Below are 24,050 nucleotides of genomic sequence, written 5' to 3'. Positions count from 1 at the left end.
TACTGGGCTTTTTAGGCCCATTTAAAGCGAATAAGGAGGTCAAAGCATAATCATACGACTTGTGGCGCTATTTTTTTTACACGTGTATTTTTCAGCTGAATTATGAAACAAATTATTAAATTTTGCTTAAGGAAAAAAAATTAGACAAAATATACTTTTTATTATGTGAATGATAAAATATTCGTTCGGCTTTCATATATCAACTACATAAAAATTACATTGTTTTTGAGTAAAAATCATTAGAGAACTGGACAGATTGATTGATCCTCTTTTTTTTTCCTTTCAGATTGAATTCGTATGAGTTGTTTATATAATTCGGAAGGTACATTTCATTAAAAAAAACAATAAAAGATTACCTCAAGAATGAGAGGAACTACATCATCCTCTCTCTGTATTAGGTAGTGACACCAACGGTATCGACTCACCATCTCCTGGAGTTTCGGAGGTAACTCGAGATGCTTCCTTCTTCAGCTTATGGTTGTTATAAGCTGCCACACCGGCAATAGCTGCGTGTAAACAGACAAAGCACCAGTTATAAGAGAAGTCAATTGGTTATATGAGGAGCTTTTTGTTTTGACTTACCAATGGCATAACCAAAAAGATTGATGACTGTGAGTTTTGTGTCGGCAAAGAGAAGAGCTGAGACCAAAACAACCACCCAATCCTTGACAACGCCAGCGACTCGGATAGTAAGAGCACTCGTATGAGAGATCACCAAGAAAACCGACAAGTTGAGAGCAAATGTACAGAGGGAGTTAAGTGTCAGCACTACGAAATGGAAGTTCCACGGGCCATTCCCATCCATCTTCGACTTCTCTAGAAAGATCCACGGCACAAACAAGCAAACAGCACTGCAAAAAGAAGGAGGCACGCAAAGATAAAGTACACCATAGGCTTTTACATAACGAGAGGACTGAAGAAGATGGGTTTCACTTACCTGCAGGGGCTCACATAGTACATAAGAGAGATTGGGTTTAGCTTGATGCCTTTCCTCTTGACAAGAATCTCCATGAAGATTAGTCTCAATGCTTCTCCAACGACACCACCCATTTGGTAAACAACTCCGATCCAGTTGATGTTCAACTCCCCATACGAGGCTACTAAAACGCCGAAACTTATGATAGACATAATCAAAAGCATCCTGCAGCTCATCATTTCAAGCCCAGCAGCTACTCCAAGGATAAACACAGCAACAGGCACTGCAAGTATATGATCCAAGAATGTATTGGTATCCAACAATCCAGCTCACTACTAAGGTGTAAGTAGACAACATGCACTTACTTATAGCCTTCAACATCTGGGCAAATGCAACTGAGATGTAGAGGTAGGCAGTGTTTCCTAACCAGAGGGTCATCGCAAACATGGCACCTATTGGAATAACTGATGTAACATATCTGAGTACATAAAAGCGAGTTGTTCATTAACTAAACCAAAGATCGAGTACTAATTTGAAAATTCAAACTCCTCGTTCTTCCTTACATTTCTAATGTCATTCCTTCCTCAACCTTCACGATCTTCATGGAGAAATAAACAAGTAAAGACCAAAAAGTTACTCCCTCCGAAGTTTTCACGCATATTAAGAAAAGATACAAATGGTCCAATGGGAGCAAGAATTTCCAGGAGCATTTGAAACATTTGGTTTTTGAGTGGAAGAACCGTTTTCAAGTAGTGTTCGATCGATTATGTATGCATCGTTTTTAAAAATTATTAAATTTCAATATTTTTTAACTAATAGTCTTTCAATAAATCTAATTAATTTTACTGAAATTTGCAATTTTTGTATAGAAAACATAAAAAAAAATCTATCTTTGTGAAACAAATTTTTTTTCTAAAACTTATACCTTGGTGAAACGGAGGGAGTAGAACTGAACTTTATGCATTCTTACTAACTCATGAACTAATAAAGGAAGAAACATTACCTTGAGAACTTTGGTAAGAAGAAAGCACAAGACAGAGGAGAAGATCATGTGGAGTAAAGTAAATCCAAGCGGATAAGGAAAGTTTATTTCCTTAGATGACAAAACCCACTGCACAGTAGAGTAATAAGTCAGATACAAAGTTATTCACTGAAGCAAACCTTTTCTTCACACAATCACAATCAGTGTGAATCATTAGTTGCTAAATCCTTCACAAATCGAATACAATACGATGTGGAGAACACAGATCCATGGAGAGAGAGAGAGGTAGTGTGAGGTTTTAGGTTAAACCTTGTTGAAGAAGATTTGACCGCTAGAAAGAGCGATGTAGAGAAGAATGTAAGCGTAGGTCACGAATTCATCTCTCATGAATCCTCTGCTCCGATCCGCCATTGTAATCGATTACTAAATGATCTTCGATTCGATCACGGGAAAAAGAAGAGTTGTCGCCTCTGTGTATTCAACTTGGTTGCTTTCTTTTACCTTTTTCGTCTTCTCTCTTCTCCTTCACTGAAAGCATTTCACTTTTCCGTCTTCTCAAACAACACCGTCTATATAGAGGAGCGACGGTGTGAAGAAGTGGGTCCCATTTTTATTATCCTCCTCGACGGATCACGTGTTATGGGCTTTTCGTAAGCCCAATATTTTATGCTCTTATTATAAGGCCCATTGATGCTCTTCCCGTATTGTATGGTTTCATGATTTTAGTGTCATTTAGTAAAAAATAATTTGGTTTATGGAAATAATTTGTTTTTTCCATGAACGATAATATGAAAGAAAAAGCTTAGGAAACACACACAAGTTGCTTTTGGATTAGACACGACCCCAGTGCCGGCTTTGAACACATCCCCATAAAACAATTGAATGGGACCTCTGATTTATTAAAAATATTTAGGCCTAATTTTTTTTACATTATTGTTATCTATACTATTAAAAGGGAAGGAGTTTTAAAAAATCTACCTATGAAAATTTGTTGGACCCTTTCATTAGACTTAATTATTTTTTTGGTCTCACCTTATATTTCTCTAACTATGCAATAGTCAATTATCTTATAGAGTATTTGTACTCCCTACACACAACTTCCCCCCTATTTGCACTCTATACCCTATTTCCCTTCAATTTTTTCCCCCCATCACTACCATTTTCCCCCAATTCAATGGTATCCCAATCTTTTCAGTATATTGAGCTAATTTGCTATATCTTATATTTCTCTAACTATGCAATAATCAATTACCTTATATTTCTCTAATTTAATTTGACAATATATTCTAAATATATTGTTATGATGATTTTTGATAAGAATATATTATAGATGCGATTGAAAATTTATATTATTAAAAGAAAATATTTTTAAAAATATTTATAAAAGAATTTATAATATCTATATAAAACTCTTTATTTTTTATCCTACCATTAACTACAATAACTATAAATAATTTAAATAAATCCTATTATTATTTTTCATTTTATATGATACACTTCTCTAATTATTTTTTTATTATCATCCAATGTTATTGTTATTATTCAATAACGTTATTTACATCATATATTATGTTCAAAGATGGATATATAATATTTAGATATCAATTATTAAAACGAAAGCATATATCATACAACATATTATTATATCATGTCATCTAACATTATATAATTCTAAATATTTACAAAATCAAATTTAATAAAAAAACACTTTAGTAAATCATTTGTTAAAACAAAATTATATATATTTACGTTAAATTATTTTTTATTACATTTATATATTAGAAGTTTCATTCATCTCTTAAAATATTATTGAAGATTATTTTTTTCCTACCATGTAAACCAAATGCCGGGTCACACTTGATTGCAGGTTTTTTCGAAGTTTGCATGCTTTAAATTAACGAGTTTTCATTAAATCTAACCCAGCTTATGTACAAGTCATCGTGTTTACTGGTTCGACGACGGGTCCAAACTTGATATAAAAGTATTGTTCTTATCTAATTGAAAATAATTTATTTTTAAATAATAGACGCTCTGAGTCTGATCAATCCATATAATTTTTTTTGAAAAAAAAGTAATCAAACGATTAAAAATATAATTACATAATAATAATTTTTTTTGACATAATAAAATTTTGTAACATAATAATGTATAAGAAGACTAAAATACTAATTCATATCATATATTTTTATCAACTGAAAAATAACCCGCGCTTCTAGTTTGTCTTAAATGTTAAGAATTCATAAAGTTTTACTAGTTTCACTGATATTGTAATTTTTGTTTTTACCTTAAAGTTTTTATGGATTAAATTTTTATGTATTATTTAAGGACCTCAATCTTTAATTTCGTATTGGATCACAGAAATTTCGGAACCGGCACTGTGCGACCCATCTGATCTTTTGGATTAGACACGACAAATCCCATCTAATCCATTCTTCACCTCCAGCTTCTCATCCATATTTTTACACTGTTACCCAATTACTTTATGATCTCACTAAATATATAACGTTTTGGATATATAACATAAGCTTTTCTTCAAGTCACACTTCATCTCTGCCGAGACCTCCATTCCCATCAAGGTGTGTGAGATTGCTATGTGTCTAAGTCCAAACATAGAGACATTTGTGTCTGAAAATTTTGGAGTTTAGTGCCGCAGCTATAAGCCTATAACTAACTCCGCCCTGTTTTTTTTTACTCTTTTGACAGATTAACATCTGAAAATGGAGATCACGAACGTTACTGAGTATGAAGCGATCGCGAAGGAGAAGCTGCCTAAGATGGTATACGACTACTTTGCTTCTGGTGCGGAGGACGAATGGACTCTTCAAGAGAACAGAAACTCTTTTGCAAGGATCCTGTTAGTTTTCTTCTGTCTTTAAGACAATATACTTTTTCTATACTTTTCACAAGAGATGTGATTTGATATGTATATATACCTTTGGGATGTTTAAACAGCTTTCGGCCTCGGATTCTGATTGATGTGAGCAAGATTGATATGACAACAACCATCTTGGGTTTCAAGATCTCCATGCCTATCATGGTTGCTCCTACCGCCATGCAAAAGATGGCTCACCCAGAAGGTCGGTCCTATTTCTAGGCACGGGAGTTTGGATACCCGTTTGGATCGGATATTTTGGGTTTTCGATATTGGAGTCTAGAATCCGTTTGTATATTTTTACATATCGGATCGGATTCGGATGTTTTTAGTTTAGATTTGGTTATTTCGGATCGGTTTTGCATATTTAGATTTTGAAAAAGTCAAATTATTCATTGTTCAAGTTCCTTGTACTTAAAGTTTTACGATTAACTTAATTGAATTTCTAACTTTTCACAGGTTGGATAATTAATAGGTCTGAAGACAAAATTTTGAAAATAGAACGATACTAATCTTGTTGTTGTTTTGAGATTTTGGATGCAGTTTTTGTTAATGCATGAAACAAGAAGCTTGACATGTATTTTAAACGAGTAATTATTTTTTCCCGCAATCATATGTATATTATTTTATCTCGAGCTATGTGCAGTATCAATATAAATACTTTGAATAAAATGAGAGAAGCAAACTAGAAATATAGGATTAAGTATACATATATTCGGTTATCTTCGGATATCCATTCGTTTCAGGTATCGAATCTCTCATAACTCAATATTCGTCCGGGTATGTTGCTACTTCGGTTCGGATTTTGGTTTGGATTTGGATATGGGTTCGGGTACTGGGTAAAATGACCAGCCCTACCTATTTCTGAAACATTTGTAGCCCTACCTATTTCTGAAACATTTGTAGAAACCAAGTTATGTAGAGAGTGAAAACTTGCTTTAGAGTATTAACTGGAGGTAAAGACTGAGGCTTGTTTTAATAAAAAGTAATGCAGGGGAATATGCTACGGCTAGAGCTGCATCTGCTGCTGGTACCATCATGGTATGTTACTATGTTATCACGAATGGTTTCAAACAAAGCAAGACTATTAACGTTTTTGGTCTTTGAAATTTCTTAATCCACCATCTATGCATAAAACCATGCCTCTGGTTTGTGTTCTTTTCTTCCATGATGGTTTCAGATACTATCTTCATGGACTACTTCGAGCGTTGAAGAAGTTGCTTCCACAGGACCAGGGATCCAGTTTTTCCAGATCCGGTTTTTCCAGTTACAAGTAAGCAATTTATGTCACTTGTTATTACAAAGGTGGCCACGCTTGTTGGTTGACACATTATGATTGTTCCGAGTAGGTATACAAGAACAGGAAAGTGGTTGAGCAGCTGGTGAGAAGAGCTGAGAGGGCAGGGTTCAAAGCCATTGTGCTCACTGGAGACGCCCCAAGGTTAGGTCGCAGAGAGTCTGATATTAAGAACAGGTAAAAGCCAAGTCAGTTAAAATGTGATCACAGTTGATTAGATTTGAACACGCAAGCAAACATGTAGGTGAGTAACGACATGTGGTCTTCTAATGCAGATTCACTTTGCCTCCAAACCTTGCATTGAAAAACTTCGAAGGTCTTGACCATGGAAAGATAGACGAGGTAATCATCATCAAATACTATCCAGTACTATACTCTATATAGTGGCGATGAACCACTCATATAACAAGTCTTGAAGAATAAGGGTTTTATTTCCTGATTATGTTCCTAAACTTGTTTTGTTTCCACTAGGCCAATGACTCTGGCTTAGCTTCTTATGCTGGTGGTCAAATTGACCGTACCTTGAGCTGGAAGGTAAGATGGCATAGCAAAACAGATTCGTTGGAAACAGAAACTTGATTCAGATTTCACTAACTTTCATCTACATAAACAGGATGTTCAGTGGCTCCAGACAATCACCAACATGCCGATTCTTGTTAAGGGTGTTCTCACAGGAGAAGACGGTAAGCTACTATCTGACAAACAAATCTCTTTTTCACTTAAGTTTTGTAAAGACACCTAACTAGGTCAACTATTATTATCTTCGTGCAGCAAGGATAGCGATTCAGGCTGGAGCAGCAGGGATCATTGTATCAAACCCTGTTCGTTTGGTTACCGGTCAGCGGCAGCGTTTGCATCGGCGGCGGCAGCAGCGCCAATGAAGACAGTTGTTGTACGTTTTGCAAACACTAACGCTGACGTTGCCGCTGACGCTGCCAAAGATTATTGTTCGTTTAGAAGACGCAGGAAGTTGAGGTCGACGCCGACGCTGCCACATGAAGCAAATTTTTGTAAATAATTAATTAGGTTAAGGGTAAAATAGTAAATTACATTATTGGCCGCAGGTTTTATGCCGCAAACGCAGTTTTTATCGGCGTCAACCGTTCGGACGCGGCGTCTTCCTGCGTCAACGAAACGAACAAGAGTTGACGCAGAATGTTGACGCTGCCGCCGATACCTGTGGCAACCAAACGAACAGCCCTCATGTCCCAGCAACAATCTCAGCCCTTGAAGAGGTACATCACTATCATCAACTACAAACATCAATTTGTGTTGTTTCAAGAAGTGCTCATGTATTAAAACATTTCATCAATGTCCATCATGTGTGCAGGTTGTTAAAGCGACACAAGGACGAGTTCCTGTCTTCTTAGATGGAGGTGTTCGACGTGGCACTGATGTCTTCAAGGCACTTGCACTAGGAGCTTCCGGAATATTTGTAAGCATCATATATATTTTTGCATTTACAGGAAAATCACTTGAAACCATTGACAGTAGTAACACATTATATGTATGCTCAGATTGGAAGACCAGTCGTATTCTCACTTGCTGCTGAAGGAGAAGCTGGAGTTAGAAAAGTGCTTCAGATGTTACGTGATGAGTTCGAGCTAACCATGGCACTAAGTGGATGCAGGTCTCTCAGTGAGATCACTCGGAACCACATTGTCACCGAGTGGGACACTCCACGCCATTTGCCTAAATTATATAGAGACCACCAAACCAGAGAACAATAACAAGAGAGAGCTATGTAATATGGCTAAACCTCTTGATATTCTTCTGCTTGGTCAACTTTGGCTTCATACTCTGCTGTTTATATCAAAGAAAAACTTGTTTCTCTCCGTATCGAAATCTCAAAACAGACTAGAGATTCACTATTATGCTATTTGGCTACTTCTACCTTCAGTCCCATTCTTCTTTCTTATACAACAGAGACAACTAGAGATCGGTTCACAAAGCAAAAGAGCACAAAACAATACAATGCAAGAACATAGATATACGTAATGTGGTAACATACATAGGTCCCGAGCTTACCTCTCAGAAAGCCTATGTTCAATCAATAGTGCAGAGGGTCGGGTCAGAGAGGTGTGACAAGTTTTTGGGCTTGAATATTATAACTAGGCCTATTGTTTTATATCATTCGGCTCATGAATCAAGTTCTTCCTCCTCTGGATGCTTTTTTACTTTCATCAACTCTTGGATAATTACGTCCTTACAAAAAAGGAGGAATAAAAAACAAATGGCTTACAAATTATTAGGAGCGATAATAGGAAAGAAAATCTAAGGAGCACACAAAGTTGCTTAATGAATCAGATACACACAGATTCCATCTGATCTTTGTCCGTATCTCCTTATTCATTCTTAACCTTTAGAATCTCATCCATATCAGTTTCTATTGCCAACAGTTTTTTTCATCTGTTTACAGAATCCACAAGCTAAGTTAACCCATCACAACATAATCAACATATAAACGTTGACATATATAAAATTATATAAGGTTTCTTTGCTACACACAACCTTCATTCTCTCCGGAGAGCTTAGTTCTCATCAGAAGTGAGTGAGAGATTCTGTTTTTAGTACCAAACAGCGTTCATGGACTTGTTTGGATAAAACGTTGTCTGAATATCACCACAGATAAACTAACTCAAGCCTCTTTTTTTTTGCTCTTTTGACAGATTAACATCTGAAAATGGAGATCACAAACGTAACCGAGTATGAAGCGATTGCAAAGGAGAAGTTGCCTAAGATGGTATACGACTACTATGCCTCTGGTGCAGAAGACCAATGGACTCTTCAAGAGAACAGAAACGCTTTCGCTAGGATCCTGTTAGTTTTCTTCTGTTCTTTAAGACAATATATTTTTTTGTTTGGTTAAATGGTTTAACAAGATATGTGATTTGATACCTTTGGGATGTTTAAACAGCTTTCGACCTCGGATTCTGATTGATGTGAGCAAGATTGATATGACAACAACCATCTTGGGTTTCAAGATCTCCATGCCCATCATGGTTGCTCCTACTGCCATGCAGAAGATGGCTCACCCTGAAGGTAAAACATTCTGTAGAAAAAAATAACGTAGAGAGTGGAAATTAGTGTTAGCATCACTAGAGACTAAGGCTTTGCTCTAACGAGTATGATGGAAATTAAAACAGGAGAATATGCTACGGCTAGAGCTGCTTCTGCTGCTGGTACCATCATGGTATGTTATTATGTCATTACTAAACATTTTAATCTAAAGCAAGATACATAAACTTATCGGTGTTTGGAGTTTTTTTTTTATGATGCTTTCAGACACTATCTTCATGGGCTACTTCCAGTGTCGAGGAAGTTGCTTCCACAGGACCAGGGATTCGTTTTTTCCAGCTCTATGTAAGTAATCTCAGTTACTTGTCTTAAGACCTGGCCACACTTGATTTTTTGACACGTTATGATTGTTCTGAGTAGGTATACAAGAACAGAAATGTTGTTGAGCAGCTGGTGAGAAGAGCCGAGAGGGCAGGGTTCAAAGCCATTGCTCTCACTGTAGACACCCCAAGGCTAGGTCGCAGAGAGTCTGATATCAAGAACAGGTAACGCCAAGTCAGTTAAAAATGTGATCATAGTTGATTGGATTTTAAGATGCAGATACAGAGCTAGAAAGCATAAAGTGTTGTGTGGTCTTCTTATACAGATTCACTTTGCCTCCAAACCTGACACTGAAGAACTTTGAAGGTCTTGACCTCGGAAAGATGGACGAGGTAAGCATCCATCAGATACTATTAATCTTTATAGTCTGAACATGCTTCTCAGAATAAGTCTTATGCAATCCTGTTGTGTTAAAAGATTCTTTTGTTATGTTTCAACCTGCAGGCCAATGACTCTGGCTTGGCTTCATATGTTGCTGGTCAAATTGACCGTACCTTGAGCTGGAAGGTAAGTGAATCCAATAAAAACACCAAACAGAGTAGTTCGAACACACAACTCTTAACTTTCATTTACACAAACAGGATGTCCAGTGGCTCCAGACAATTACCAAAATGCCGATTCTTGTCAAGGGTGTTATCACCGGAGAGGATGGTGAGTTTACCATCTGACAAACAAATGTGTCTTCTTCACTTAAGTTTAGTAAAAATACCTAACTCTAAGTCAACTATTGTTATCCTCCGTACAGCAAGGATAGCGGTTCAAGCTGGAGCAGCAGGGATCATTGTGTCAAACCATGGAGCTCGCCAGCTTGACTATGTCCCAGCAACAATCTCAGCCCTTGAAGAGGTACATCATTCTCGCCTATAAATATCAAATTGGTGTGCTCATGTACAGCAACAACTTCACCTTTGTTGTCCTTTGTTCAGGTTGTCAAGGCGACACAAGGACGTATCCCTGTGTTCTTGGATGGTGGTGTTCGCCGTGGCACTGATGTTTTCAAGGCACTTGCTCTTGGAGCCTCCGGGATATTTGTAAGCATTGTATCTTTAATCTACCAGAAAGCTGCTTAAAACCGTTGATAATAATAACACTTATATTCTAATGCCCTCTCAACACCAGATTGGAAGACCAGTGGTATTCTCACTTGCAGCTGAAGGAGAAGCTGGAGTCAGAAAAGTGCTTCAGATGCTACGTGATGAGTTCGAGCTGACAATGGCACTGAGTGGCTGCAGGTCTCTCAAGGAAATCACCCGTAACCACATCACCACCGAGTGGGACACTCCACGCCCTCCACACCCTTCGGCCAGGTTATAGAGAGACCAAAACAACCAGAGAACATGTAATGTGATGGCTACACTTTGCTACTTTGCTACCCTATCTAAAGACTTGTTTCTCCCTATGTCGAATCGCAAACTATGCCTAGTGATTCTTGTAATATTATTTGGCTACTTCTACCTACATTCTATTCTTCTTGCGTAAACAACATCGACAAGTATCTATTAGATCATATAAAACTAAAACACACATTATAAAACCACCAAACCATGAGATTATATATCATCACGTCCTCTATGAGTAGATTGAGCTCACAAATACGCTAAACTCTACGAATTTATTATATCAGTTTCTTTTCTTGTGATTCATAAAGATCAGTATGATTCATGAGTACATGTGATGCAAAAATGAAGAACTTGCGTCTGAAGCTGGAAATTTTGTTTGAATCATACGACAAAAAATCAAAGTCAACATCACCTTCGGCAGAGCCTCGTAAGATGGATCAACAAAATGTTAGTGGAGGACCGAAAGGAACATTTAAGAACTATGGTGTAAGTCTCCTGTTTCGTTTTTTTTTTTAATTAATTCTGAACATGTGCTATAAGTTATGGATAGCTTTGAAAGTTTGGATGTTCCATCAAATTTTTTTTTAATATTTTTTTAAACTCTACAGGATTTTTTTGCGTTTCGCAAAAGTAGTGTTGCTGCGAGTGGAAAGACAGCTCTCCAAGCTTATTTGGATGAACCTGCGCTAGATATGGATAGCTTTGAAAGTTTGGATATTCTTGACTGGTGGAAAGATAATACTCACAGGTTTGGTGATTTGCCAGCAATGGCTTGTGATCTACTTAGCATTCCGATCACAACAGTGGCTTCAGAATCCTCTTTTAGCATCGGTTCGAGAGTTCTGAACAAATACAGGAGCCGTCTACTTCCCAAAAATGTGCAAGCTCTGATATGTAGTAGGAATTGGCTAAAAGGATTCGAAGCTTATGAACATGGTAAATTATTTACATTATTATATATTTTAGGGTGTCATGTTCTTTAAATCTACTTAACTTCGATTTTTTTTTAATATTTCAGAAGGTGAAATAGTTGGTGAAGAAGAGACAGTACCATGGTCTGATGATGAAGTTGAAGAAGAAGAAACTTGATTTTTATTTTGCTCTGGTGTTTTTATTTTATTTACATTATGGATTTCGTGGCGCTCTTTTTCCCTTGTCGGGTTTTGTCCCAATGGATTTTCCCGATAAGGTTTTTACCGAGGCCACATTACATTAGTTGGATATTGTTTTGGTATTCATTTACATTACTTGGATTTGATTATTTGGATTTGCCATCGTTCACTCATGTAACATGTACGGTTAGACACATGACACATATGAAATGTTGGGATCACGCAGGAAAGGTGTGAAGTATGAATGCTTGTATATAAAGATCACACTTGAGGAAGAAGCTTCACGTGAACTGACATGCAAACATGAACCTAAAGACAAGCCTACTACAGTTTCACCTCTCAAAAGGGTTAACAGAAGCTTCTCTGGAACTCTAAGCTATGATTCACCATTGAGGAAGAAGAAGAAGGCATTAACCAAATCGGCGTTGAATCCTTCTCTTGGCTTGGGTAAGACAAAGATCGGAGTCCCGCGGGCCTGTACCGCCAAGGCTTGTGCAAGTCGCGGGTCGGGATTGGGCAGCACTTCTATGAACCGTATCCCGCGCGGGCATGTACCGCCAAGACCCGCATTGACAGTGTACCGCGGCGGGGCGGGACAAAGCGGGTCGGTACAACCCAATTACCATCTCTAAGTATGAACATTGACACGCCAATAAGCCAAGCGCGATGGCTATATCACTCAAAATTCAAACAAACTTAAAGAGACCATAAATAACCCGGACTCTTTACGGTAAGGTTCTTAGACTAAAAAGCGTTTATTAGCTTTTAACTAAGAAAACTAAAAACTGTCTCTTATTTAAATAAGAGATATAAGAATCGGGTCTTAACCGATAAGTATATAAAAAAAAATGTCAAATCATGAGTTAAGAACTCCAAATTAAGAACCACCGGATTAAACATACTCTTAGCAAAGGAGAAAATTACATAGAGAAAATAAACAAAGTGACAACATTTACTACAAGAGAAGAACGCTAATCAAATGCGTTGTACACAAACAATGTACGAGTTGTACTAACCATTCAATACAAATTCTTTATTTATTTTTTTCAGCTAGAACGGCCATACGTCATATCCACGAGGCTTCTCAACAAGAATCCGATTGTACTCCGGCCTCGCCGTCTGCAAAAAATTAACAAAAACAACTCCAATCAAATTAAGAAAATAACGCGAGATGAATAAAAGCAATTTGCTAACGATCGTTAGGTGAATTTTACCAGATCTTTGAAGATGACGTAGGCTATAACGAAGAATAGCACAAACAGGATCTCAAACTCGGCTAATCGGAATAGAGAAAACACTGAGTCAACGAACCGAGTCAGGATGGAGTCGTCCCTCCTCATGCCAGCTCGATTCGTTCCAGCACGCCGTCCGATCATCCTCGAATATCTTCCCCTCGGCTTTGATAACGGATCACCGTCGCTCGCTCCTCGTTTTGTTCTCTCTCGAGTCTTCTTGCCCGGCGAGTTCGTACTAACTGTCAACGAATAAGAAAATAAGCATTTACTTTTCTAAGGCTCTCATGGGCCATAAATGGGCCTTATATCACTAAAGCCTTCAACAACTTATTATAATATAGGCCGTTATCGTAAAATGGGCCGAACCTGGACAGAAATGGGCCTTATATCACGTCAAGGTGTTTGTTATGGTGACTGCGCGTTTTATAGAGAGGAACATAGAAACGACAAACGCGTTCTTCGTGATTTATAATGCAGATTATGTTCTTAGTCTTTGGCTGTATTGCTTTTATTGCTGGATATGTAACGTCTTCTTTCCGGAGAATGATGCTTCTCTATGCTGGAGTTCGTAACTGCCTTTGAGCTTATGGTCTTTCTGAACATTTGATCTGTTTGTCATTTAACTTCTCAATATCTACGTGAAAAGACCATGTAATGAGATAATTATAAATTTCCAAATCTTGTTTTGAAAGTTTGTTGTATCTAGTTTGTTTAGCATATTCAGAAGAGAGGATTGTTCAGCATGTTCTCTGTGTTACGTTATTTGATCACATGTCACTAGGTAGTATATTGATTTTGGTAGCATTGTTGTTTGATTAAGAGATAATTATTTGTGTCACTGATCCCTGATTAGAACTCCTGTAGTTCCAATATGGCGGCCGATTGATTTTGGCGGCATATAAGAAGCATTGTTTTCGTGTCATTAAAGAGATGTGGAGAGAATGTTATGTTCTCCTTTTTAATCAGTTAATGCCCTATGAGACTGGGTTTGTGGTTACGTTGACGGTCACGTGGTTGTGTCTTTCTCGACCCTCGAAACCTCTAATACGTCCAGAGGTTTTTGCGCGTGGCTGATTGTGACTTTTTTTTTATCTCTTATGGGAATATGACGATGATGATTGAATGATTTCAGTTCGTTAAATCCAAAAAATATGGAGAAACAAAGAAACAAAATTGGTCCCGTTATCCATTTGATGGCTTTCAATCATGTGCGAAGTTTTCATATCATCTTAAGCCGTTCATTGCAGCTTGCATGCAGACAGATTTTTATTGTATATTGTAAAAGATGAAAACTAATTAAATAATATATAACTGTAAACATATATCTAAAAGGTCCTGGATAAAGTTTTGAAACATAGCATATCTTCTGCATATTCAAGTTTAATCACCTTTTTTTGTTCAACGTTTAATCACATTCATATATATTCATATATATATATATATATATATATGTATATGTTTTTTTGGTACTGGTCTACTGGGTGAAGATTTTAAGCTAAAACCCTAATTAATAGTTATGACTTCTGTACAATGTCAGATATTCTTGTCGCTTGAGAAAAAGCCTAATTATTAAAAAATAATGGAGCAAATTTTACCAAATTGTCTGATAGTATGCTGTTGGTTTTAATGCTGTTGGTTTCTTTATGGGGAGCTTTACACTATAAAAAATCTATAAATAAATGTAGCATCAAATATTCAAATGAATCGATTAGTTTATATATAGCGTAGATCCAAGTAAAATCTGAATCTATATTTTTGGACCCATGAAACTAATACATGGTAGTTTCTAGTTAGTTAGGAATTAGGATAGTGTGTGGATACATGTATGATAAAGTTTTGTAAGTATAAGTAATGTGGCGTGCATTATTGGCATTTATCTTTTATAGAATATATGAGGCACGATTATAGTGGTATTCATCATCTCGTTCGTCACTCTTCCCAAACTTTTCATTTGAAAAGGAAACAATAATTTGAAATTTTATTTTCTGTTTGTTGCGGTAGGCATTTTTCTTTTATCCACAACAACGATCTTATGCCCGACGTACAGTGTGTGAACACGTGCCCTAGACAATATCAAGCAATTATCTCTTTCCATTTATTCTATTTTAAGGTTAATTTCTAATCTATTAGACCATGATTATTAGGTGAAACCTAAAATGAGTTTCTAAATTTTTTTTCTGTCTTATCTGATTTATAGAAAGAAAAAAAAAGAAATCAGAACTAATCGCGGACCGCCACGTGTCGCGGAACCCGCAAAACAGTACAAAGATCACTCAAACATTGATCCTTAACCGGCGCTTTTGGTTACCGATTTTTATGTTTTTGTGGTCCTCCTAAAAAACTGCTAAAAGCCTCCGATGCACATGCCCTTAGTTCTTAGTTTGATCGACGAGAACTGCAGCAGTAGTAAACATTTAGATAATTAATTCGGTTTTGCATGGCCACATACTCGTTGCAGTTTTTTCCATTCGAGAGGGAGTCCAACTTATAAAATGACCAAGTTAATAGACATGTATGTGTTTATTATATAAACCATGCATAGTTCGACAATTTACAAAGTTATACGTACAAAGGACATATATGTGATTATTGTGCATATATAAAATCCTTCAATGATGTGAATGTATATTATATATTAACCACAGACATGGCAGCTTAGCGCAGTGGTGATGTTGTGTTCTTGGGTTCGATTTACCGTAGGAGGAATGCTTTACGCCAAAATGGTATCAGCCTCGGCTGGATCTCGGGCCTGGAGATTAGGGCATTGGTCCAGAACCTCTGGATAATAAAAAAAATGTATATTATGTATTCCTTTCACGAAGCATGGAACTGTTTTGACTTCCCGATATAGCAGCACATGTAAAAGCTCAATAAACAACAGACTGATAAAGCCCATTCTCAATAAACAACAGATTGATTTAAAATTTACACCCAAAAAAGCCAGATTGATAAGCCATTTTTCAAGAAGAAAAAAAAACAGATTGCTAAAAAAACGCTGTATATATATATATATATATATATATTTTTTTTTTGTAACTTACGCTGTATATTATTTGATTATTAAATCTTTCAAATAGAAAGCACAGAGGTCCCAAAAAAAAGCACAGAGGTCCCCTCAATACTTCTTGCCACTCTTTAGCAATTATTACTTTTGTATCTTTGGACAAATCAACATACTTGAGCTATTCTTTTTAAAAGAAAAACATACTTGAGATCATTTGGTAGTTTTGGTTCGATGGTTGGTCATAACTACCATTTGCTGCCATTTGCCACGTGGTTTGCTCTCATATAAAGACAAGAGTATTATTATTTATGCCGACATATGCATATAACACAACACATACTGTTGATAAGAATATCCTTGGACATTTCGTTGAGCGAATCATTTGATGCTTTATTGATGATTTGACAATTATTTTTAAAAACAAATTTGACCGAAAATAATTTGTAAAAATTAAGTTTTACAATAAACAATACTATGTTTGTTAATTAACTTCCATCAATTCATATCCTTCTCGCTTTTCAGGAAAACTGCATGGGTTTTAATTTAAGTTTTACAATAAACAATACTATGTTTGTTAACTTAACTTCCATCAATTCATATCCTTCTCGCTTTCCAGGAAAACTGCATGGGTTTTTAGATATGTTTTGTGTTTCGTTCTGTTTTCTGCAAAAAAAAAAAAGTTACTTAAAATAATTTCTTATCACTTATTAGTCTTATTTACATCTATAGTTAATATTCGTCATTCCATTAGTTAAAGAGCAAGATAGTCTACAATGTCGTTGCCAACAAAAAAAAGACTACAACGTCCAGAACAACAATTATTCCAACACTAGCTACTTGTTGTGGTCTCCCTGTACGACGAAGAGCCAAATAAAGCGCCGCAAACTACTCAATCGACAATTCACAAGAGTGAACAACTACGCAGAAAACAAATCACAAAGCGATATCCAGTTTTATATTTTATCTTGCCACCACTTGCTAAGTATGTTGTGTATATATAAACCTCGAGCCTTATTTAGCTAGCTAATAGCTACGTTATCAATAATGAAAAACCATGCTACTATAAATATATAATTGGTACAAATTAAATGATAAAATGGTATTATTGGTATAGCAGATTTGCGACTCTTTTCATTTCAGATTATCAACCATACAAGTTTGGGTATACCGTACTCTTTCCATTTTGGATTTCAATCATAATTTGTTTCCATGAAATATTTCTACATTTAATTGTCTAGCTAATTTTTTTTTACCTTCGAATAAACAAGAGTTGCAATACCATTTTTATTGGACCATCATTATGGAAAGGTCCGCCTTCGCCATGCTAGGGTGGATACAGAGTCTGCTGATTATCGACCTATATGTCCCCAAACTATACCCTTATGGGAATAACTTTAATGCACACATATGTTATATGTGGAACCTGACAATACCACCACATGCATGACACTTTCTGTATTCGCCAAGAGCCTTTTGTTGATAAAATTCACAGAATTATTTATTTGTTTGTTTTTTTTTGTTATAAAAAATTATGTATAAGACAACAAAAAATAGCACATGTTAACATATAGTTTCTGCGAATCACAATGCCGGATTTCGCGGTCCAAATAAGGTAGGAGTAAGTATTACTGCCAATATATTAAACGTAGGTGCCAACCTTCCACTAAAGGAAAGTGGTTAGGCTGGAATTGGTTGGGAGAAAAGTCACCTTCTACTTTGGGTAAATAGTGAACATCTGCTCGTTGGCTTCAATATATCCCATTGCATATAGTTTTTTGGTTATTATAAACACTAAAAAGTATTGATACGTGGACGGCAGAAGTGAACGGTTTAAGTATCCACTGGAACCCACCGTAACATTTCGTCGTATCCAGTGAAGTTCTCCTGAATACGTTTTTGCATCCAGCGAACTTTTTGACCTAAATTTGTTTGGAAAAAATCGTATTAAGCTTATTTTATTTTTATGCACTATAGTTTAAAAAAATTACAAAGCTACACTGATTATATACATATATATATATATACTTTAAAATTACAAAGCTACACTGATTATATACACACATATATATATGTGTGTGTGTAAATGTATACTATAATTTGATTCCAACAAGAACATTATTAGTGGGTTTCTATAATTTTGGAAGAGAACGTGAACAAGCAAACACATTAAAAAAACACCATGTGAAGATATCTCAAAGTTGGCCACATATTAATAATTATTTTTAACATTTTCCAATATCATGTATGATCTATGCCTTGATACTTTTTGGTGTTTGAGATATTTTCGTGTAAATGTGAAAGTGAAAGCAAACTTATGTGCTTTTGATCCCTATAGCATTAACTAATAGAATGTTCAGTTTGTGATTCTTTCACACACCATTTTCACTTTGCGATTTCCCTTATCCTATACTGTATGTTAAACACATATACCCAAATACATACAACAAGCTAATTATTTGGTATTTAACCACGAAATTTCTAAATTTTAACATTTTCAAGTTTCAACCATTATTTTACGATATAAACCTATAGCTATTTAACAAAAAAAAAGGATAATACAAACCTAGAATAACAATCTAAGGGCTGTTATATTTGAATGTTGTGCTTCGATAAGCATAACCGTTTAATATTTTCGCCAATATCCAAAAAAATTAAATATAATGATTAACGTGTACGTAAAACACACAAAAATAAATAAATATGTGCAAGCAACCTACTTAAGGTTAATCTTCCCAAACAAAAGTTGTTAAATCATTGCCTACCAATTACTTTGGCAATGTCTTAATCTCAACACACCGAAACACTGTTTCGACAGTTGACTCTGCTTTCTTTGGTTATGAATTTATTTTTTTCTAAACAATCATAGATCACCAATATTACATTTTAAATATATCTAAGAAAAAGTAACACATGCGTTATTACCTAAAATATAAAAATGCCGTTAATTTCGTCACAATTCCACTAGTTTTGATTGGTCTCTCCACCGTGTTACCACCCACCACTCAGGCACTCACATTAACACATCCAATGTTTACGGTTCTGCTTACCAACATAACATTACGTTCTTTAATATAGGTTTATGACAACGACCGGTTACTAAATGCACTTTAATTAATCTTCACTTAGGTAAATAACAAGAAGTCATAATCGTTCGCCCCCAAAAAAAACAAGTCATATTCAAGTTACATACTGACTCTTTTTGACGTGGGTTAACTTCACTCGTTGGTTTCTATTTCGAAAAAAATTGACTGAATTGGAGATTCTCTTCCATGCAAATACCAAAAATTGACTACCTGAACCTATACGGCGTGTGATTTGGTCATTAAATTTTGTTTTGACGTACAAAAGTTACTTGAGTCTTGTCTCTCTCTCATTCGTTCATTTTTCAGAAATATAATCATTGAAAATATATTTTTACCAATGACAAAATCACTTGATGATGACACAAACCAGAAACGTTTCCCTGAGTAAAAAGGATGCAAATAAAACATAGGCAAAATGGTATTTAAAATCGACTACAATGCTGCTTAATCTTTGCTAGAAACAGTACACATATAAACAAAGTTTTGTGTTTAATAAATATACACTTCTCACTATGAACAACAACAAGTGAAAGAATAACAGAAACCAGCTGAGCTCGAACGGCTAGGCTAACCCTACAGCCCAAAAGCTACAAACTGGTCCCTCAAAATCTTTCAGATTTCTAGATTGACCCCCATAAAAAAGGGAACTAGAAACCGCACCCCAAGAGTAAAAAAAAAACAGAGCAAAACCCCAAAAAACACACAAGAGGAGAAGATTCCGGGGACGTATATGCAAAGCATCCCACTGGTAAATCACTCTCTCTCAATCTTCTAGAAGCTTCTTACCCATCTCACGTACTATGTGTATATTCTTGTGTATATTTACACCTGATTCGCCAAGTCACTGGCTCCAATAAATGTGCCGTGAAACCCGTACGGAACCCTTGACGGAAGTTTAACCGTCGCTTCAACCTCCAAGCTAACGGCGTTAACTATCTGTAACTCTGACTTCCACGTCATCTCGTCGTGAACAAAACAGAGGATGTGCCCATCGTCTTCTGCTCCCTCACCGGGGAGAAACAGAGGCTCTCCACCGTAACGGTCATCGCCGTAGAGATGCTTCTTGACCTCTCCGGTGGCGAGATCGACTTTCGCAAAGCCGGAGACTTTAGGCCACGGCTCGGCTAAAGCGAGGTAAGCGAACTTGGTCTTACGGCCGAGCATGTTCCGGTTCACCATCCCTGCTTCGAGGTTGACTTGTTGATCTCCGTCGGAGATGATCGGACGGCGAGTGGACTCTCCGGTTCTGAGGTTGAGCCGAATCTCGGAGAGGACGCTCTTGAGATTCTCGTCGGACTCGTTGAAAATTGAGTCCGGCGGAGTCATGCACGACCCGATCACGACGACCTCCTCTGTTTCCGGCTCCTCCCACGCGTTCCAGAGGTGGAAGCAGAAGCAGTTCCGAGCTTCGATCCACCTGATTCCCGACGAGTCCGCCGCGTATTTGTCTAAAATTCCGAATCTTGCGACCTTCTCCTTGTCGTAGATCACCGGAGAGCCGCCGCGGATCATCTCCTGGAGCTTGAAGACGACTTGCTGGTCCGGTATAACGACGAAGTTCTCTGTTATCGCGAAGTCGTGCATCATCGTCGGCTGATCGAGCTGGATCTCGACGTCCGGCGATTTTTCTCCGTCCGGTGAGAAGCGGAAGTATTTTAAGTAAGGCTTTGAAACGACGTCGTAGCTTAGAGCGAATAGCTCGCCGGATTCCGGGTCGACTTTCGGGTGGGCGATCATTGTGGATTCTAACTGCCCGTCGAAATCGTAACGGCCAACGGTTTTCAAGTCTCCACCTGGAGTGATCCGGACTTGGTAAGGCAAATCGTCTTCCGACATGGCTAATAACCGGTTATTGAAATAGACTAAACCGGCGTTAGCTACTCCGGTTCCGTGAGCCGGGTCGACTAAACCGGCTGCGGCTCTGGCGTAGAATAGCATGAGTCGAGCAATACCGGTGTGGCCGTGAAGCTCGCCGATGGCCTTGGGGAAAACCGGTCGACCTAATTGACGTTCCTGGATAAACCGGTTGGTCAGAGTAAACCGGCACGCGTAGCTAGCTGAACCGTCCTCGAATGTCACGGCGTGAACCATCCCGTCTCCGTCGAAGAAGTGGTGACCTGTCACCGGCTCGTGAAGCGGGTTGGCTCCGTTGCGCACGTACACTCCTTTGATGGAATCCGGTATTTTTCCGACCACCGGGAGGTTACGCCGGAGAGGTTGTTCGTTCACCGGAGCGAAGTTTCCGGCGATCTGAACGCTAGGATCGGCGGTTTTGGGGAGGGGATGCTGTCGCTCGTGGCTCACGAGGAAACCCTCCGCCGCGTCCAGCGCCGCCGCCGCCGCTCTCTGGAACAAGTTCATCTGTTTGGTGTCGGATTCTTTGGTTTTTGGGTTGACAATAATGGCGGGAGAGGTGGAGGATTGCTTGGGGAAATGGAGAGCAGGATGAGTGTGAAGCGCAGAAGAAACATTGAGCTTTCGTTGGGAACGATTTGTCATGGGTACGGAGCAAGAATTATTCAAGGCGGAGCTTTGAGAAGACGATAATGGTGGTTTAGTATGATTACCACCGACCCATCTCCGAGAAACCGCCGTAGTCGCCGTGAAAGAAGCCATTTTAAATATGATTGGTCAGTATTGGTGCTTTCAAGTGAAGTTTGATGTTTTTTTTTTGCTTTTCTTGTTGAAGTGGAGAAGAGAGAAGAGAGAAGAGAGAAGAGAGAGATGGTTTGAGAGGGATGAAGTGTTCAGGGTTTATATAAACCGGGAGGTGAATGGTGGGTCCCAGATGAGTGGCCACGTGTTGAATTATTGACAGAGAGAGAAGGAATGGAGTGAGAGTGTGTGTAAGAGAAAAAGTGAACAAACACAGAAACAGGGCAATGTGTTAATGTTCAAAGTTGAGTCCTTTCACACTTCACTCTCTAACTCCCTTTGTCTGTGGCTTCTTCGGTTTCTATGCCTGTTAATAAAAGCTACCTGACCGTGGCAACTTGAAGATACGTCGGCTGTGAAAGAGAAACCTGTGAGATTGCTTGTTCGAAGCATTGTAAGGCATAAGTTTACTCACCAAAGATTGGTGTGCAGTGGTGCAAACAAATTCTAAAGTAAGTCTTAAATTCGTCGTCAGAAATCAATAAATAAAAGGGAAATGTTTATATAACTAACAAAATATTTATATGCATTTATTGGCAAAACGATGTTTCAATTAATTACAATCACCAACTTGATTCAATAGGTTCTTGTTTGTTTGTTTGAGACTCCAACTTGGCCTATTCATCTCCACATGGAAATATCTTTGAACTGCATTATACTCCTATGATCCTATGTATGATACGTTCTACTGGTGTTAAAATTAAGACGAGTAATACAAGTATCGGAGTATTATTTGGCTTCGCTCAAGTGTTTGTGTCCATACCATTGATCCACGTTATATAATCTAATTCTCCGACCGCTCTTAATTGTAGGGTCATAAGCAAAGAAACATTACATGATCTCATTTAAATTCAACCTCCGATATCATTTTGTAGCTTGAAAAGTTTGAAACTTCTGAAAACCGAAAATAAAATTAGCAAACACAACACACATGACAATTCCTTGCGTGTCGTCGTTCTATATTTACTCCGAAGACAACAACAACATCGTCCACTAGGACCACTACTTTAGTAGTTCATTCAATCGTCTAATTACCCTTTAAACCAGTTACCTAAAAATCACAACTTACAGAAATGAACAAAATAGTTATTTGAACACTAATACTTTACGCACGCAATTTATTAAAAGTAGATGTGTTACATCATATGACTTGGTCTCTAAGATATTAAATTTGAATTGTCTGAAGTCTTAGTGTTATTTTTTCACTTGCACTTTAGTTGACGAGATCTATATTAGATGTTCGACCACTCCTTTTTCTACTCGGTCAACACGCAAACAGAGTTTCTTTACATTTATGTCTTGTTCTTTTGTCATCAACTTCTTCCAATTATGTTGATAAAAATGTGCCCAAATATTTGTTGGCAGCATACAGTAACCGAGTTATTTGTTTAAGAAAAACACAGTTAAAAATGGTTGTATTGTATTATGTTGTTTTGTCTCCTCTATATGTTGTATTTTTATTTTTATTGTTTAAATATGTTATTTATGTCACCATTTATAGATTGAAATTGTGATATACGTGGATAGTGCCTTAAAAAGTCACAAGCACAACATATTTATTTGTTTGTATAAATAACCATAGCCTAAGACCTCGAGTATGAACATGGACTTACTTGTTTAACTCTATTATATTAATGATTCGAGTCATACTAAATTAATATGAGACTATACTAGAATTAGAAGTCTTGAATTTGTGGGTATTATATGTGACCACATATAAATCATTGAATATATAAATTAGCCAAACAAACTTCGCAGATTATATATTTAACGGAAAAGCATACTTCACGTATACATTTTCTAGAAACTCCACTAAATAGTTTAATAGAAAAGAAGCATAATCCCCCCTCACCAAACCAGCTTTGTATAATCATGATATATATGGACTCGTGTAACAACAAAACTTTGCATTAATATAAAATTGAGTGTATTTGGACATTTTGAAAAGGAAAAATAAAGTCTTAAAATAAGCAGAAAATAACACGTAAAATATGAATAAAAGGACATTTGGGTCTGTATTGTCTCGCTAATCTTCTATTCCTATTGGACCATTATGTTGTCTAACTTTCCTTTTTGTTGTTTTGGTTAGAGAAGTGAAATCAAATTGTTTTGGTACGTCATTAGTGAAGAGGACACGTCTCATAACAAAGTTTTC

The 24,050-nt window shown here is 37.1% G+C and overlaps 6 protein-coding genes across 9 annotated transcripts; 3 read left to right on the top strand and 3 right to left on the bottom strand.

Annotated features, from left to right (window-relative positions):
* Positions 1–166: 166 nt before the first annotated feature.
* Positions 167–2,456, bottom strand: LOC106423515 (probable sugar phosphate/phosphate translocator At3g14410). Its single transcript, XM_013864287.2, has 7 exons — positions 2,208–2,456; positions 1,920–2,027; positions 1,480–1,514; positions 1,282–1,394; positions 938–1,199; positions 583–851; positions 167–506 (listed from the first exon to the last, which is right to left on the bottom strand). Exons 1-7 carry the CDS (start codon positions 2,307–2,309, stop codon positions 379–381), a joined length of 1,017 nt encoding a protein of 338 aa, XP_013719741.2. The 5' UTR covers positions 2,310–2,456; the 3' UTR covers positions 167–378.
* Positions 2,457–4,174: 1,718 nt separating this feature from the next.
* On the top strand, positions 4,175–10,924 carry LOC106423470 (glycolate oxidase 2-like). Of its 2 annotated transcripts, XM_022719708.2 has the most exons (14): positions 4,175–4,474; positions 4,602–4,752; positions 4,851–4,975; positions 5,765–5,811; positions 5,951–6,043; positions 6,120–6,244; positions 6,343–6,409; positions 6,539–6,601; positions 6,681–6,750; positions 6,839–6,916; positions 7,110–7,124; positions 7,280–7,302; positions 7,398–7,502; positions 7,585–7,966. In XM_022719708.2, the coding sequence occupies exons 2-14, from the start codon at positions 4,616–4,618 to the stop codon at positions 7,795–7,797; spliced, it is 1,161 nt and encodes a 386-aa protein (XP_022575429.2). In that variant the 5' UTR covers positions 4,175–4,474; positions 4,602–4,615; the 3' UTR covers positions 7,798–7,966. The 2 variants fall into 2 exon arrangements, 1 of the variants encoding a protein (XP_022575429.2); XR_007339556.1 differs by lacking the exons at positions 7,398–7,502; positions 7,585–7,966 and adding exons at positions 10,393–10,497; positions 10,586–10,924 and having other exon boundaries at positions 6,839–7,302.
* LOC106423516 (glycolate oxidase 1) lies at positions 8,275–10,924 on the top strand. Of its 3 annotated transcripts, none has more exons than XM_013864288.3 (12): positions 8,275–8,614; positions 8,737–8,887; positions 8,985–9,109; positions 9,214–9,260; positions 9,353–9,430; positions 9,506–9,630; positions 9,732–9,798; positions 9,911–9,973; positions 10,048–10,117; positions 10,212–10,312; positions 10,393–10,497; positions 10,586–10,924. In XM_013864288.3, exons 2-12 carry the CDS (start codon positions 8,751–8,753, stop codon positions 10,778–10,780), a joined length of 1,113 nt encoding a protein of 370 aa, XP_013719742.1. In that variant the 5' UTR covers positions 8,275–8,614; positions 8,737–8,750; the 3' UTR covers positions 10,781–10,924. The 3 variants fall into 3 exon arrangements, with proteins under 3 accessions (XP_013719742.1, XP_022575427.1, XP_013719743.2); XM_022719706.2 differs by having other exon boundaries at positions 8,443–8,618; XM_013864289.3 differs by lacking the exon at positions 8,275–8,614 and having other exon boundaries at positions 8,776–8,891.
* Positions 10,925–11,306: 382 nt separating this feature from the next.
* On the top strand, positions 11,307–12,053 carry LOC125609056 (zinc finger BED domain-containing protein DAYSLEEPER-like). The gene is made up of 2 exons (XM_048779858.1): positions 11,307–11,742; positions 11,825–12,053. The coding sequence occupies exons 1-2, from the start codon at positions 11,499–11,501 to the stop codon at positions 11,893–11,895; spliced, it is 315 nt and encodes a 104-aa protein (XP_048635815.1). The 5' UTR covers positions 11,307–11,498; the 3' UTR covers positions 11,896–12,053.
* Positions 12,054–12,774: 721 nt separating this feature from the next.
* BNAA05G25040D lies at positions 12,775–13,412 on the bottom strand. Its single transcript, XM_013864290.3, has 2 exons — positions 13,133–13,412; positions 12,775–13,037 (listed from the first exon to the last, which is right to left on the bottom strand). Exons 1-2 carry the CDS (start codon positions 13,292–13,294, stop codon positions 12,969–12,971), a joined length of 231 nt encoding a protein of 76 aa, XP_013719744.1. The 5' UTR covers positions 13,295–13,412; the 3' UTR covers positions 12,775–12,968.
* A 6,228-nt stretch (positions 13,413–19,640) lies between these two features.
* On the bottom strand, positions 19,641–21,987 carry LOC106423568 (9-cis-epoxycarotenoid dioxygenase NCED3, chloroplastic-like). The gene has a single exon (XM_013864339.3). It carries the CDS (start codon positions 21,854–21,856, stop codon positions 20,063–20,065), a length of 1,794 nt encoding a protein of 597 aa, XP_013719793.2. The 5' UTR covers positions 21,857–21,987; the 3' UTR covers positions 19,641–20,062.
* Positions 21,988–24,050: the final 2,063 nt, after the last annotated feature.

This window comes from Brassica napus, chromosome A5 (genome assembly GCF_020379485.1).
Source record: "Brassica napus cultivar Da-Ae chromosome A5, Da-Ae, whole genome shotgun sequence".
In the NCBI taxonomy this organism is placed as follows: domain Eukaryota; kingdom Viridiplantae; phylum Streptophyta; class Magnoliopsida; order Brassicales; family Brassicaceae; genus Brassica; species Brassica napus.
This window is presented reverse-complemented; position numbering and strand designations above follow the sequence as displayed.